The 14468-nt window shown below is 42.8% G+C and overlaps 1 protein-coding gene across 2 annotated transcripts in view; it reads left to right on the plus strand.

Moving 5' to 3' along the window:
- XPO4 (exportin 4) overlaps positions 1 to 14468 on the plus strand; it is a 157693-nt gene that overhangs the window by 43327 nt on the left and 99898 nt on the right. For both annotated transcript variants that reach the window (XM_068266960.1, XM_068266961.1), the window contains exons 2-4: positions 2394 to 2499; positions 5601 to 5742; positions 9183 to 9321. In XM_068266960.1, coding sequence (XP_068123061.1) covers positions 2394 to 2499; positions 5601 to 5742; positions 9183 to 9321 — 387 coding nt within the window. The remainder of the gene's footprint in view (positions 1 to 2393; positions 2500 to 5600; positions 5743 to 9182; positions 9322 to 14468) is intronic.

The following is a 14468-nucleotide window of genomic DNA, read 5'->3' on the forward strand; positions in this document are numbered from 1 at the left end:
GTATTAGGGGGCTGTCCAAAGGTCCTTTTGAGCCACTAGGGGACAGTTCTTTTAAATTTCTTACATTAAAGACGGTATTTTTAGTAGCCATCACTACAGCCAGAAGGGTTAGTGAGCTACAGGCCTTGTCTATGAAAAGTCCTTATTTTCAGGATAGGTTGGTATTACAGTCGGATCCAAACTTTTGTCCAAAAGTTAGGTCTAGGTTTCACAGGTCGCAGGATATTATTTTGCCTACCTTCTGTGTGAATCCAAGTTGTGGAAAAGAGAGGATTTTTTCACTCATTAGATGTTAGATGTGTTCTGGAATACTTAAACAGAGCTGCAGATGTCAGGAAGACAGATTCCTTATCTGTTTTATTTCAGGGAAAACTGTAGGTCAGAGAGCTTCTAAATCTACTATAGCTAATTGGATTAGGTTAGCTATTATAGAAGCTTTCAGAGTTATGGGAAGTGAGGCTCCTGCCTCATTTAAAGCTCACTTTTCTAGAGCTAGGGCAGCTTCTTGGGCTAATAATGTAGGGGCTTCGCCTGAGCAAATATGTAAAGCAGCAACGTGGTCAAGCTTTTCTACGTTCATCTGTCATTACCGAATTGATGCAATGTCTGCACACGACCAGGCGGTTGGTAGAAACGTTCTCCAAGCGGTGGTCCCACCCTGAGGTTGTATTATTTGTTAATCGTCTCACCTTTGCCCTGAAGGATTGTGGGGAAAAAGCAGAGTTAGTACCTGCTAACGATGTTTTCAACAATCCTTCAGGGCAACGATCCCACCCGGGTGTTAATTGTCTGTGTCTGATAGTTGCACGGTTATGGGTTAGTGGAATGTTCACCTGTCGGGTACTTGGCTAAACGCACTGAGGGTGGACTAATCATGTGACTTTTTTATAGGGGAAGTGCTGTCTGTTCCTGTTCCTGGGAGGAGCTACGTCTCACCTTTGCCCTGAAGGATTGTTGAAAACATCGTTAGCAGGTACTAACTCTGCTTTTTTTTTTTATACACTGATACAAACCTCAGTGTAAAATGGAGCCGTATTTAAAAATGTAAAAAGGAATATCTTAACCCTCTCCCGACTGCCTAATGCCGATGGGCGGTGGGAGAGTGGCTCTCTGGGGACGGCCTAACGTCGATTGGTGTCAGTGTGGTGGGTGGAATTAGCAGGGAACGCTCGCTCGCGTGTGTTTTCTGCAGATAAACAGAGCGAGAATCGGTCATCAGCCTGGCAGCTGCGATCAGAGCTGGCACGCTGAAATAAACACAAAAAAGGGCAATAAACATCTGTACAATGCTGCGGTCTAGCGCAGCACTGTACAGGGAGCAGCCTTGTCACTTAACCCTCATCAATGGTTGGATTTCTGAATTTCATACCGGTCTGTAGAAATTGCATGTGGTGCAAGGGTTTATTTGACTTCTTTTCATCAACAATTAGTTGTTTGTCTGCTTTGTACGGTTAACTTGCCGTAACACTTACTCAAAAAATGCTCATTAGAAGAAAATAAATTGAAATAAAACTCCATATTAACTGGAAAAACAATCCTACAATAAGAAATTTACCCTGTTACTTGTCCCGTTGTTTAGTGTTCACTGTCACATTTAGGAGAAATGTGATATTAAATAAGTATTTCTGGTACATTCTGTCTTTACTGTTTCTTTATGATGCCAAAAGTGTTATGACTCTGCCCTTTCCTCCTTTTTTTTTTTTTTCTTTTAATTCAGCTCAGCGTTAATTTTCCCTCTCTTCTAACACAGCTTACTGTCCCTCCCACAGCAAACATCGCCTAGAAAACAAAGTGGGGGGATTCCATTACCTTTTGGTTATGGTGTCATGATCTTATCTGAAATAGGAAGCTTTCTCTTGTTTAAATGCTGATGAGCTGGTTTTTGTGACTAAACAAAATTCTTCCCAAAGGCACCAAGACATAAAAAGAAAAAAAGGGTGACAAGTAAGGACATTCTTTTTCTTAAAAAAAAAAGGGGGTTTAAATATAATTTTAGGGCATTTTTTTATTTTTGGATGTTACACCCCCCTTTACCAAGATCTGATTGAAGCACTTAGGCCTAGTGTTGGTGCACAAGACCCATATTCTCTGCTACCTTTGGTGCTGTTTGCAAAAGTGTCCTAGCAGCAAATAATTTCTGCCTGACAAAGTTTTCCCAATCTGTCATCATAAGGCCCTATCCATCGCTAGCTGCAGTATTGTCTGTTCTGTGGTGACATGCATGGTCACATTACAGAGTTCTGTATACCACAGTGACAAAGGTTGGAGACAAGTTCTCTTCCTCCCCCTCCATTAATAAGTAATGGTCGGGGTACTATTCAGTTGAGCATTACTTCAGCAGAGCAGATTGCTGTATTACTCGGTAATAAAATGCCTTTTGTTTCATTTTCCAGGCTCCGCCATCCATGGTAAATAATGAGCAACGGCAGCATGCAGAGCACATCTTCCTCTCCTTTAGAAAATCTAAGTCACCCTTCGCTGTATGCAAACACATATTAGGTGGGTATAGAACATTATTTATTTATATAGCGCCATCATCTTCCGTGGTGCCGTACAGCGTACAGTATAGACACCAGTGGGTACGATAAATGCATACATTGTTCATGCCCATTACTGTTGGGACATCTAGTAACCTAATGAATGCATAGTTAATGATTGCCATGACAACAGAGCCAACAGTACAGGTACATGATTATTTGACAGTACAGCAGTGACAAACACTAGGGGAGGGTCCTGCCCATGAGAGCTTACAGACTAGAGGAGAGTAGGGGGGAGATGCTAGGGTAGGTGACGGGGGATCTAGCACATGAGGTAGCAAGGGGCATCTGGTGGAGATGTGGATATATTATGACAGACTAGGCATGTCTGAGGAATCACCTTTTAAGGGCGCACTTAATGGTTTTAGGTGTCTTATCAAGGCAGACAAAATGTGAGTTTCAAAGGAAGGATGAAGCTCAAGGTTACAAGAGTTATGGCTGCCATACACTGGTGGATAGCCACCAGATCGACCAACAGATATATCCCTCTTTGATCGAATCTGGTTAGAGAGGGATCTATTGGCCGCCCATACACCGCACACAGATTTTGAATTGATTTCCGCATCCTCCATCTCCTATTCTCTTCCTGTCCTGCGACAATTGGAAGCCAAAGAGTAGCAGGCGCTCTACTGTTTGAACTTCACTTTCTCACAGGATGGGACAGGAAGTGAAGAGGAGATGGAGGAGAGAGGGACAGCACGGACCGGGGACTTGCGCTGGCGGACAGGTGATAGTATTGCTGCGTCGGTTGTCACAGAATCAAACACAGCTAATGACGTGCTCCCGACCAGCCGTACATTCAATCAATTTTCCAACTGGACAGATCGACTGAGTCACCCGCAGGATCAAGTTCAACACAAATTGTGCTTAAATTGTACTTGTGCTTAAATTGTACTTGTTCACAACTTTAGTTAGAGCACTTCATAGAGATTGTTTGTGAAAGATATTAGCTAAAAAATAGAATAACTGAGGGTTTTTTTTTTGCACACTAGAAGCTGTAGAAACCCTTTTCAGGAGTGCAAAAAGATATGCAAACTTTTCAGGTGCAGATAAAGCTGTTATAAATGTCCCTTCAAAAAGTGGATCATAAGGTTGTTCAAATGTTCATTCCAAACATGGACATAACTGTAAAGACTAAGACTGGGTTCACCCTGGCATTAACATCGGTCAGTTTATTGGAGCAGTACGGAGTGGCTCAGCGGTTGTGCGAATGGAACTTACATAATGCAGTAGGAGCGGTTTGAGTCTATTTCAGGTCTCTAGCACACTTACATGCGATTCCAAATTTTTTTTTTTTTTAATCTGATCAGATTTTGGATTCCCGGTAAAAGAAAAAGTACTGCATGCTGCTAAGATTTTTAATCGGAATCCAAAATTTGATGTATAAAAAATCGGAATCGCATGTAGTGTGCAAGAGGCGTAAAACCGATCCATTCGTTCAGATCCAGTGAGGAAACCGAAGTGTGTATGGCATACAATAATTCCAGAGACTGATTGTTGATGCAGGAGATGCTGGCGGAACATACGGAAGTCCAGGACAATGGACATTCTCTCTAGGCTGGTTGCCTTTTGTCGCCTCTGATTCCTTCGCCATGGACAAGTGATGTAATACCAATAGGAGAAACATACTGTTGGGGCTCCGCCTTGGACTGAAACAAACCAATTGGAATCCTCTCCTTAGGAGGAGTACATTTGAAATCGGCGCCGGTAGACTTGGACGCAGAATACAGCCGGTATAAGGCTGATCCCGCTTCTGCACAAGTCCGGGCCGTTTTAATAACTATTCCCCCTCCAGGCCGCCATGGATAGTAGGGGAATGAAATAATTCGGCTTCCAGCGATTGCTTCTGATGGAGCCGACGTTACTCACTGAGCGCTGCAATAGGAATGATTCCTATTGCAGTCTATGGAGGCGCCGGCTGCGCCCAAATCTAGCAGCGCTGAAAAGCACTGCTCCGCTTAGGAGGGTTCTCATTGGTCCTCCATTCAGTCCTGGGGAGGGAAGATTCTGATTGGTTTGTTTCAGACCAAAGGGGAGCCCCAGGAGTATACAAAAATAGGTGTTGGGACTTTTTCAGTGAATGATAATTTGGAAAGTACTAACCGCTATTGAACGAGCTATGGCATCTATTTTCACAATGGACCTCCCCATAAGGTAGAGTCATAATGAAGTGCCATTGCTTACCTACAGGGAGCTGCCCTTCTAGCCCCTTTATCCCTGTAGTGTGCCATGCAGTTCCAAGATTCTGCCTGTGGAGCATGCTGCTGGCCGCCACAAATCATGCTGTGAGATGTAGTAGATGTGAGTACAGAGATTGGACAGGACTGCGCTTGGTAATTTGCCAATACTGTGTTTCCCCTAAAGTAAGACATCCCCTGAGAATAAGCTCTAGCAGGAATTCCTAGCATGCTTGAGAGAGGACATCCCCTGAATTTAAGCCCTAGCAGCAGCCCACATGACACCAGCAAGTCACGCTCAATACAAAGCCTGGATACAGGAGAGCAGCAGTATAATGTGATTTCTACAGTCCTGTATATGTGTCAGGCAATTTGTGTTTTTGTTGGAGCCAGCCCTCCTGATCTGTCGTGATAAGAATCAGCAGCACTTCACCTCTTCACCTTTTCCCACGACACACAGTTTATCCTATCATAGCTCTGAGGAGCCTGACAGAGTTCTCTGCCTGCAAGAAATAGACTCTTACCACATGATCAGCAGAAGCAATGTGAGAGCCAATATCTGCAAACCACAAGCTCTGTGTATGCTGCTTGTGTTTCAGCATGGCATGCAGTATATACATTTTGTATAGGAAAACTACCAGTGTTTCCCCCACAAATAAGACATCCTCTGAAAATAAGCCCTAACGCATCTTTTGGAGCAAAAATTAATATGACAGTCTTATTTTTGGGGAAACACGGGTATGTGCTGTTTTTATCACTCAAGTCTTGATCCTTTTGCAGTTTGAATGGGAGGCATATTTCTGTTGTGTAATCTTGTGAAGAAATTCTTGGTCCATTGTGGCAGAATCTCTTATGCCCCCCTTTTGTTTTGTTTTGTCTTTAACAGAAACTAGTAAAGTGGACTATGTATTGTTTCAAGCCGCCACAGCGATAATGGAAGCCGTCGTAAGAGAATGGATCCTCCTGGAAAAAAGTAGCATTGAATCACTCCGAACATTCCTTTTAACTTATGTCTTACAGAGGCCTAAGTGAGTACAAATCTGCCAGCCAAGCCTTATTAGGTGTTAGAGCAGTCTAGCTGTATAGTAAATTATCCCACAGGTTTCTGGAAACCTAAAGTGTAGTGGAGGATTGATTGGGTGCTCAAAGGACACCTGAACTGAGAGAGATATGGAGGCTGCCATACTTATTTCCTTTTAAGCAATACCATTTGCTTGGCAGTCCTGCTGATCCTCTGCCTCTAATACTTTTAGCCATAGACCCTGAATAAGCATGCAGATCTATCGGACTATTCGGACTTTCGTTGCAAGCTGCATGCTTGTTTCAAGTGTGCAAGCCAGATACTACTGCAGCTGAAGACACAGAATAGAGACAAAGAGAGCCCAATATAGTGTAGTATGTACTGGTATGTGGATATAAGTATCTATTTATACTCACAAACACGGGTTACCATCCAGGTAACCACTATATCAGCAGGTGAGGAGATTAGACCTGTTCCCACTCAGGATTAAGAAGTCACTCTCTGTAGATAGGAAATAATGGACAACACCCCTCCACAAAGGGTGGACTCAGGAACTGTATAAGCAGACGGAGGTGCCAAAAGGATAAAATATTCTAAAATGTTTAAAATGAGGAGGCAGAGGTGGACTTGCCTCCCGCAAGCGCACACACACACACACACACACACACACACACACACACACACACACACACACACACACACACACACACACACACACACACACACACACACACACACACACACACACACACACACACACACACACACACACACACGTGCTGTGTATATTCAAAACAACAAAAATGTATTCATATGCTCCAGAAAGTGCAACGCGTTTCGCGTGCATCTCCCGCTTCTTAAGGCAATAGAAACTGAGCATAAAACTCTAAGTCTGGTGCAAAGCTCAGCGCCAAACAGATCAACAGGACTGCCGGGCAACTGACGTGGTTTAGAAGGAAATAGAGAGATCCACAAATGTTGAGATCCCTCTTGAGTAAATATGCAGAGAGTTTTGGGGTGGGAGGGATTGCCAAAACAATCCGGAGTTGGCCTTTAATTTAGATGTAAGTATGTGGAGGCTGTTACCGAATTTGCCTTTTTCCTCTTTCACTGATCAGATTTTGCACCTCACTATGACAAGCCTGTTTCTCCATTCCCTCTGATTTACAAAGATCTCATTAATTATGTTTAAGGGGATCCTGAAGTGAGAGAGATATGGAGGCTGTCATATTTCCTTTTAAGCAATACCAGTTGCCTGGCAGCCCTGCTGTTCCTCTGCCTCTAATACTTTTAGCCATAGCCCCTGAACAAGCATGCAGCAGATCAGGTGTTTCTGACATTGTCAGATCTGACTAGATTAGCTGCATGCTTGATTCTGGTGTGATCCATACACTACTGCAGCCAAATAGATCAGGACAAAAGCCAGGCAACTTGTATTGTTTAAAAGAAACCAAATATGGTAGCCTTCATATACCTCCCACTTTAGGTTCCCTTTAATTCCCACCTTATTCATGATGTAACTTTTGAACATTTTCAAAGAAAAGTGTATTATTAACTGTTAAGTGAACCTCTTTTAGCACATATTTGCATGTTGCAGGTTATAAGGTTTTTTTGTATTACTAAGGTGAAAAAATGGAGGAGAGAATTAATGAAAAGTTCTGTGAATGAATCCCCATGTCCGAAGGAAGATCATACTAAATAAAAACTGTTCCTGTATATTTTCTAAAAAGCAGGGACCCTGTAAGGTTGATGGTCTTGTCCATGTAGAATGCCCCATGGTTATTGTGCCAGTGTTTTTCACAATATATTTAGATTTATTTTCATACGTTTTCTTGGCAAAATGTTGTTCATTACTTGACCAACATTGATCTATGCAAATTCTGAGAGCAATCATATTGATTAGTGCCAATTACTGTATGTGTATTATCTAAATAAAACTTTCAAATGTCAAAATCCATTGTGTATTGGAGTTTTTTTGTAACACTGCTGCTATCCATACAGCCAAATCAGTATCTAGAGCCTTTTAGCTTCCTGTTACCATTTGGGGGCTCTTTAGCGAGTACATTTAAAAAGGGCATATAGGAATATCTGTAATCTGGACTGATATTTTTTTATAGCCTAACCTTCACACAAGCCCTACACCTTGATCCCTAACACCACTTTTCCTGCATAACCTAGTAGCATCATTAACCACCTTAACCCAAAAAAGTTGGAATTTCAGAAAGTCCCACATACAATGAAAGAGATCTGCATTCCTCAATTTACACTTGGGACACCAAGTATTATAGTCAGCAGGTGGTATCCTATATTTAATATTAAAAGCAAATGTGCCTCTATGAATAAAGAGTAATACCGGTATTACCGATATATACACACATGCACACACACATATATACACACACACATATATGCACACGCGCTGGTGCCTAGCCAACTAAATGCACCTTCGTGCCATGGAGCCTCAGAAGACACTCTGGTAATGTAAACTTTTTAACAGTTGTACCCAGGATCATTTTCTTGTCTTGTAACTAAGGGCCTGTTTCCAGTACACGCAGATTAGATGCCGAATGGATGCAGAAAAATCGACTCCAATGAATGCCTATGGAAAAACCTGCATCAGAAAAATCGCGTTTAGGGAAAACAGGCCAATAGACATTCATTGGAGTCAGTTTTTCTGCATCCATTCTGCATCCAATCTGTGTGTAGTAGAAACAGGCCCTAACCGTAACCGACCAACCCCTCGCATCACACCCCCCCCCCAAATTCACAATGCAAATACAGCGGAAACGCAATACAAACACAGTCAGTGGAAATTGGGTCTCAAGGCAATTCCTGATATCAATGCTCGCCTGTTGAGATCAAGTCTTAAAGGACCACTATCACGGAAAAAAAGTAGGCAGTGAAAATCTGACAGTACCGACAGGTTTTGGGCCAGTCAATCTCTTCATGGGAGATTGTCAGGGTTTTCTTTTTCAACAGCATTTCCTGAACAGCAGTTGCAAAGTCTGACAAAATAGTGTGCAAGTGAGTGTTGAGGCTGGCTGGTATCTTACTATTTTGGCAGTTAAACTGCTGTTCAGGAAATGCTGTAGAAAACAAAGAAACCCCTGAGAATCCCCCATGAGGAGATGGACTGGCCTAAAACCTGTCAGTTCTGTCAGAGTTTAACTGCCTACTTTTTTGCGATAGTGGTCCATTATTGCTTTTGTGTGCTGCTACAGATGAACTCTCTACTTTTTACACTTGAGCTCTATCGTGTTCTTCAAGGTAAAATTTCACAACCCTTTTTGTTTTGCCAATGGATGGCTTACAGATCAGCAACAACGGAGGTGGCTGGATGTGGTTAGCAGTTATTTTATCACTTATGCTTATTTGCTAGGTCATTCTCTGTGGAATTCAGCTGTAGAATATTGGTTAAACTAATTTTCTTCTGTTCTCTATTTTCAGCCTCCAGAAGTACGTACGAGAACAGATCCTCTTGGCTGTAGCGGTCATAGTGAAGAGAGGCTCTTTAGACAAAACAATTGACTGCAAAAGCATTTTCCATGAAGTTAATCAGTTAATCAGCAGTGGCAACCCTACAGTTGTAAGTAACATAGAACTCAATAAGAATGCTTGGAAACATTGAATTATTTGTAATCCTTCTCTTATCCAAACAGATGGACAAAACTGACAAAGTAGACAACCACTAGATCTTTCTGCTGATTAAATGTCAGCCCTTCATTATTATCTACTTGAATGCAGTAGTTGATCTATTAACTTCTGAACTGCATCTTTTATGCTAGGTACACACCATACAATTTTCTGGTAGATTTACCTGCCAGATCGATTTATTTCCAACATGTCCAATTTGAATTTCGATTGATTTGTTTTGATTTTCCAATAGTTTTAACGATCAATTTTCATAGAAATGAACGGAAATTTATCGTAAAGATTGAAAAAAATTATAAAAAAAGATCAGAAAAATCGAAAACTCGATCAAAATTCAGATCGGACATGTTGGAAATAATTGATCTGGCAGGTAAATCTGCCAGAAAATTGTATGGTGTGTACCTAGCATTAAAGTAGGATTGAACTAATCCCACTTTACATGTATGGCTGCCTACGTTAATGCTGGGAATACACAATGAGATTTTTCAATCAATTTACTGTCCGCTCTTATTTCCGATCGATTTTCTTATCTTTTCTTATCCATTTCCATTCTCTTCTATGAGAAATCAATCAGAAAAACGATCGAAAATAAAATCGGACATGTTGGAAATTATCTATTGAACCGCCTCTATCTGCTGAAAAAACGTATGGTGTATTCCCAGCATTAAGGCTTGTTAACACTGTGAGCGGTTTCAATTATTTTTAAGCGCTGGCAATTTAAAAAAATTTTTTTTTTTAAAAGCGCTTCTGCAATGTTGCTCAATGTGAGTGTTCTCATATGAGCGATCAGCTTTCTTTCCAGGGTAGCAACAAATGTAGAGCAACGCAAATACTAAGACCACGCCCATGTCTGTGGACGGATACACTACTATAATAAACAATAGACGTCCATGATATCATACAATACAAGCAAGTCCATGCATGTTGCTGGGACTTACTTGTATTCTATGATGTCATGGACGTCTATTGTTTATTATAGCAAAAATCTATTAACCCTTCGCACACTCACATGCAAATGTTCAAACAATTGCATTCACAGATTCACTCATCCAGGCACAACTGTTATCCCTACAGCTAAATTAAAAGCCAGGGTTTTAGTTCACAGAAGAATGCATTCTTATGCTTAATCACCTATACTGCACAGAAGTACCCAGGTAAACATAGGTGTCCTAACTCTGGCCCTGTAACATGCATAGTGCAGACATTCAAACACATTCATTGCATCAAACCTATCAATGGATTAGGAGCACACATCCTAACTTCCTCTCCTGGGAAAGACAGTGCATCTTATTAATCGCACAAGGGAGCTAATGTTATGTGTCCATGTGCACCATGCGCATACACCAGCATAAGCTGTCTGCATGCTGACAAACATACAGGGGAAGGGGGGAGTGCACCGAATTGGACCCTAGCCACAGGGGTCAATGATAAGAATAAACATACATATATCCAGGCACATCGCCTCTAGTTAGGACATTAAATCAATGCTTATGCTGGTGTATGCGCATGGTGCACATGGACACATAACATTAGCTCCCTTGTGCGATTGGTAAGATGCACTGTCTTTCCCAGGAGAGGAAGTTAGGATGTGTGCTCCTAATCCATTGATAGGTTTGATGCAATGAATGTGTTTGAATGTCTGCACTATGCATGTTACAGGGCCAGAGTTAGGACACCTATGTTTACCTGGGTACTTCTGCGCAGTATAGGTGATTAAGCATAAGAATGCATTCTTCTGTGAACTAAAACCCTGGCTTTTAATTTAGCTGTAGGGATAACAGTTGTGCCTGGATGAGTGAATCTGTGAATGCAATTGTTTGAACATTTGCATGTGAGTGTGCGAAGGGTTAATAGATTTTTGCTGTTTTCTAGCCACACCCCCTTCAGCACCTCCCTTTCCCTAATAATTTATTTAATGTCCTAACTAGAGGCGATGTGCCTGGATATATGTATGTTTATTGTTTATTATAGAGCTTTCTTTCCAATCACAGCCGCGGCTCCTGCACCACTTCCTGAGCGTTTACACTTCAATACAAAGTATAGGGAAATCGCAAAGCGCTTTGAAAATTGATTTCCTCAGCGCCTTTAAGAATAAATACATTGTATTTATTCTGTTCAGGTCAAAGAGTTCACTTCCTGAGTGCCATCAGGAAGAAAATAATTTTTTTGGGGCAAAAGCACTTAGAGAAGCACTTAAAGTGCACATTGCTCTAAAAGCACAGGGAAAAGTGCTCACAAAAGCGCTCAGCGCTTGCGATTGTGCTGTAAATTTCTAATGTGAACAAGGCCTTAAGGTAGCCATACATCTAGCGATAATGGACAGATTTGACCAATTTGATCAGAGAGAGATCTGTCGACTGCCCATACACCGCAGGCCGATTCCCGATCAATTTCAGCATAAAATCTCTCGGGACTCGGCCGCGTCTGCCGCCTCACCCGCTATGTATGTAATGTGTGCGTTTATACATTACCTGTCCTGTGTCACTGTTCCCTGCCTTCTGCCGCTCTTCTATTAAAGACGCTCCCGGCATGGCAGCATGTCCAACTGATTATAGGACAACCGAGTTCACATGAGATAGACGTGTATGTACAGTGCCAAGCACACTAATAACTAGGCTAGGTTCCTATTTTATTTTTTATTTTCCTTTCGCTGGCACAAAAAGTTAAACATCAGGTATGCAAGTGACCAGTTTCTGACCGGGTCGGAATGGGAGCATAACCCTTACTGATAAGTAATTACAGCCATAAAACACTTTCCTGTTAGTAAATTGCTTCTGAGAGCAGGAAAGTGATAAAACAGTCAATTCATAGATTTGAGCTCTAGCATACTTCAGTGAAGGTGTCATTGAGCAGAGTCAATGAAACCGTAAAAGCTTAAAAATTAGATTTAAATATAAAATAAAACTGGGATATCTAAAAAGGCCATTTTAGGGGAATGAGGACTGATACAGTTGTTTTTCTCATCAGTTTATTTTCACCTCGGATGTCCTTTAATGCACCCAATTTTGGCCCAAAATTGGTTGCATCGTTGATCGGGCATGCACTTGGCGTTACCGATTTTTATTCAATTTTAATAATCGTATCGTTGATCGGCCGCCAAGTCGCCTGATGTGTGGCCTCCTTTAGGTACATAACAGATTTCAAACTGCCTTCTAACTAAAAATGTTTATTTGGTGAACCAAGAGCAGTACAAGCTCAGTCGGGTCCAGTCTGGGTCTTCTGTGCATGGGCCGACCTCCCGCCCATGCACAGTAGACCCGGACTGATGGGACTGAGCAAGTTACCGGGGCTGGTCCCGGCTGAAATGCAGACCCGCGGAATGACAGCATAGGGCTCAGACGTGTTTCAATTCACTTTATTGTCATTGTGTAACACAACGAAATTACTTGTTTATGGGACAGGAGGAAGCCCGGGTAAGTATCAAATCTTTAGTTTTTAACCACTTCCCTACCACGCTATTTTGTGCTGATCGGTGCTGCGTGGGCTCTCCAGCCCGCAGCACCGATCAGCTAGCAGCCAGGCCGATCAGACTTCCCCCCCCCCCCCCCCTTTTTTCCCCACTAGGGGGATGTCCTGCTGGGGGGGTCTGATCGCCGCCGGCTGCTTGCGCTTGCGGGGGGGGCTCTTCAAAGCCCCCCTCCGCAGCGCTTCCTGGCCTCCTTTCCCTTCCCTCCCTCTCCCTCCCCCTGTGAGCGGCGCAGGACGGATTTCCGTCCTGCGCCTGATGGGATAGGCTTTAGCCTATCAGATGCCGGTGATCCCCGGCCAATCAGAGGCCGGGGATCACCGATCTCCTCTACGGCGCTGCTGCGCAGCAGCGCCGTATACATGTAAACACCGGGGAAGGTCTTCCCCGTGTGTTTACATTTACCCTGCGAGCCGCCGATCGGCTCGCAGGGTGTTCACGGAGACACCCTCCGTGAACTGACATGGAACGGCCGCTCATACGAGCGGCCGTTTCCATGGAAAACACTTCAGGATTCAGGGGCGTGTATATACGCTCCGAGAATCCGGAAGTGGTTAAGATCTCTGGTTTACTGTAAGCCTTGCTTTCGTTGTCTACTGGAAACCACACGTTTACTGCTCTGGAGTGTCTGTCTGAACCGTCCGTCTGAACCAGCCCTTAGATACTCTGCTACCTCACTGGCTCTTAAGGCTCTTTTTTTAAAGGACAACCGAAGTGACATAATGAGATAGACATGTGTTTGTACAGTGCCAAGCACACAAATAACCTGGCTGTGTTCCTTTTTTTTCTTTCTCTGCCTGAAAGAGTTAAAAATCAAGTTACCAGTTTATATCCGAGTTGGGACTGGGTCAGACTATAACATAACCCTGACTGATAAGTAGTTACAGCCATAAAACACTTTTTTGTTAGTAAATGGCTTCTGAAAGAAGTAAAAAAAGGGTAAAATAATTCATAGTTTTGAGCTCCAGCATACTATAATGAAGGTGCCATTGATCAGAGACAGTGAAACAGTAGAAACTTAAAAACTAGATTTAAATGTAAAATTGTGGGATATCTTAAAGAGACTCTGAAACGAAAACATTTTGCTGTATTTACCTTTTACCTTTTAATTGGCCTCCGAAGTCTCATCAGTGGTAAACCGCCGCTTCTCAGCCGAAAAGCGAGTGCTGCAGACCCCCCAAATCCCCGGGCAAACATCCACGACCAACTTGGCCGTGGATTGTGCTGCCCTGAGAGGCAGAGCTATGAGCTGTAGCTCTGCCTCTCCTGACGTCAATCGCTGCGTGGATCTCCGCCTCTCCCCGCCCCCTCTCTGTAAAGGAAGAGTGAGAGGGGCGGGAAGAGGCAGTGATCCACCGCGATTGACATCAGTAGAGGCAGAGCTACAGCAGAGAGCTCTGCCTCTTTCAGGAAGCTACGGCCAGATTCCCCACCAGGGATTTGGGGGGTCTGCAGCCCTCGTTTTTCAGCAGGGATGCGGCGGTTTACCGCTGATGAGTACTGAAGCTAATTAAAAGGTAAATTTAGCAATTTTTATTTCGCTTCAGACTCTCTTTAAAAATTCATTTTTAGGAGGAGGGGGACAGATACAATTATTTTTATCATCCGCTTTTTTC

The sequence above is a fragment of the Hyperolius riggenbachi genome, chromosome 2 (genome assembly GCF_040937935.1).
Source record: "Hyperolius riggenbachi isolate aHypRig1 chromosome 2, aHypRig1.pri, whole genome shotgun sequence".
Classification (NCBI taxonomy): domain Eukaryota; kingdom Metazoa; phylum Chordata; class Amphibia; order Anura; family Hyperoliidae; genus Hyperolius; species Hyperolius riggenbachi.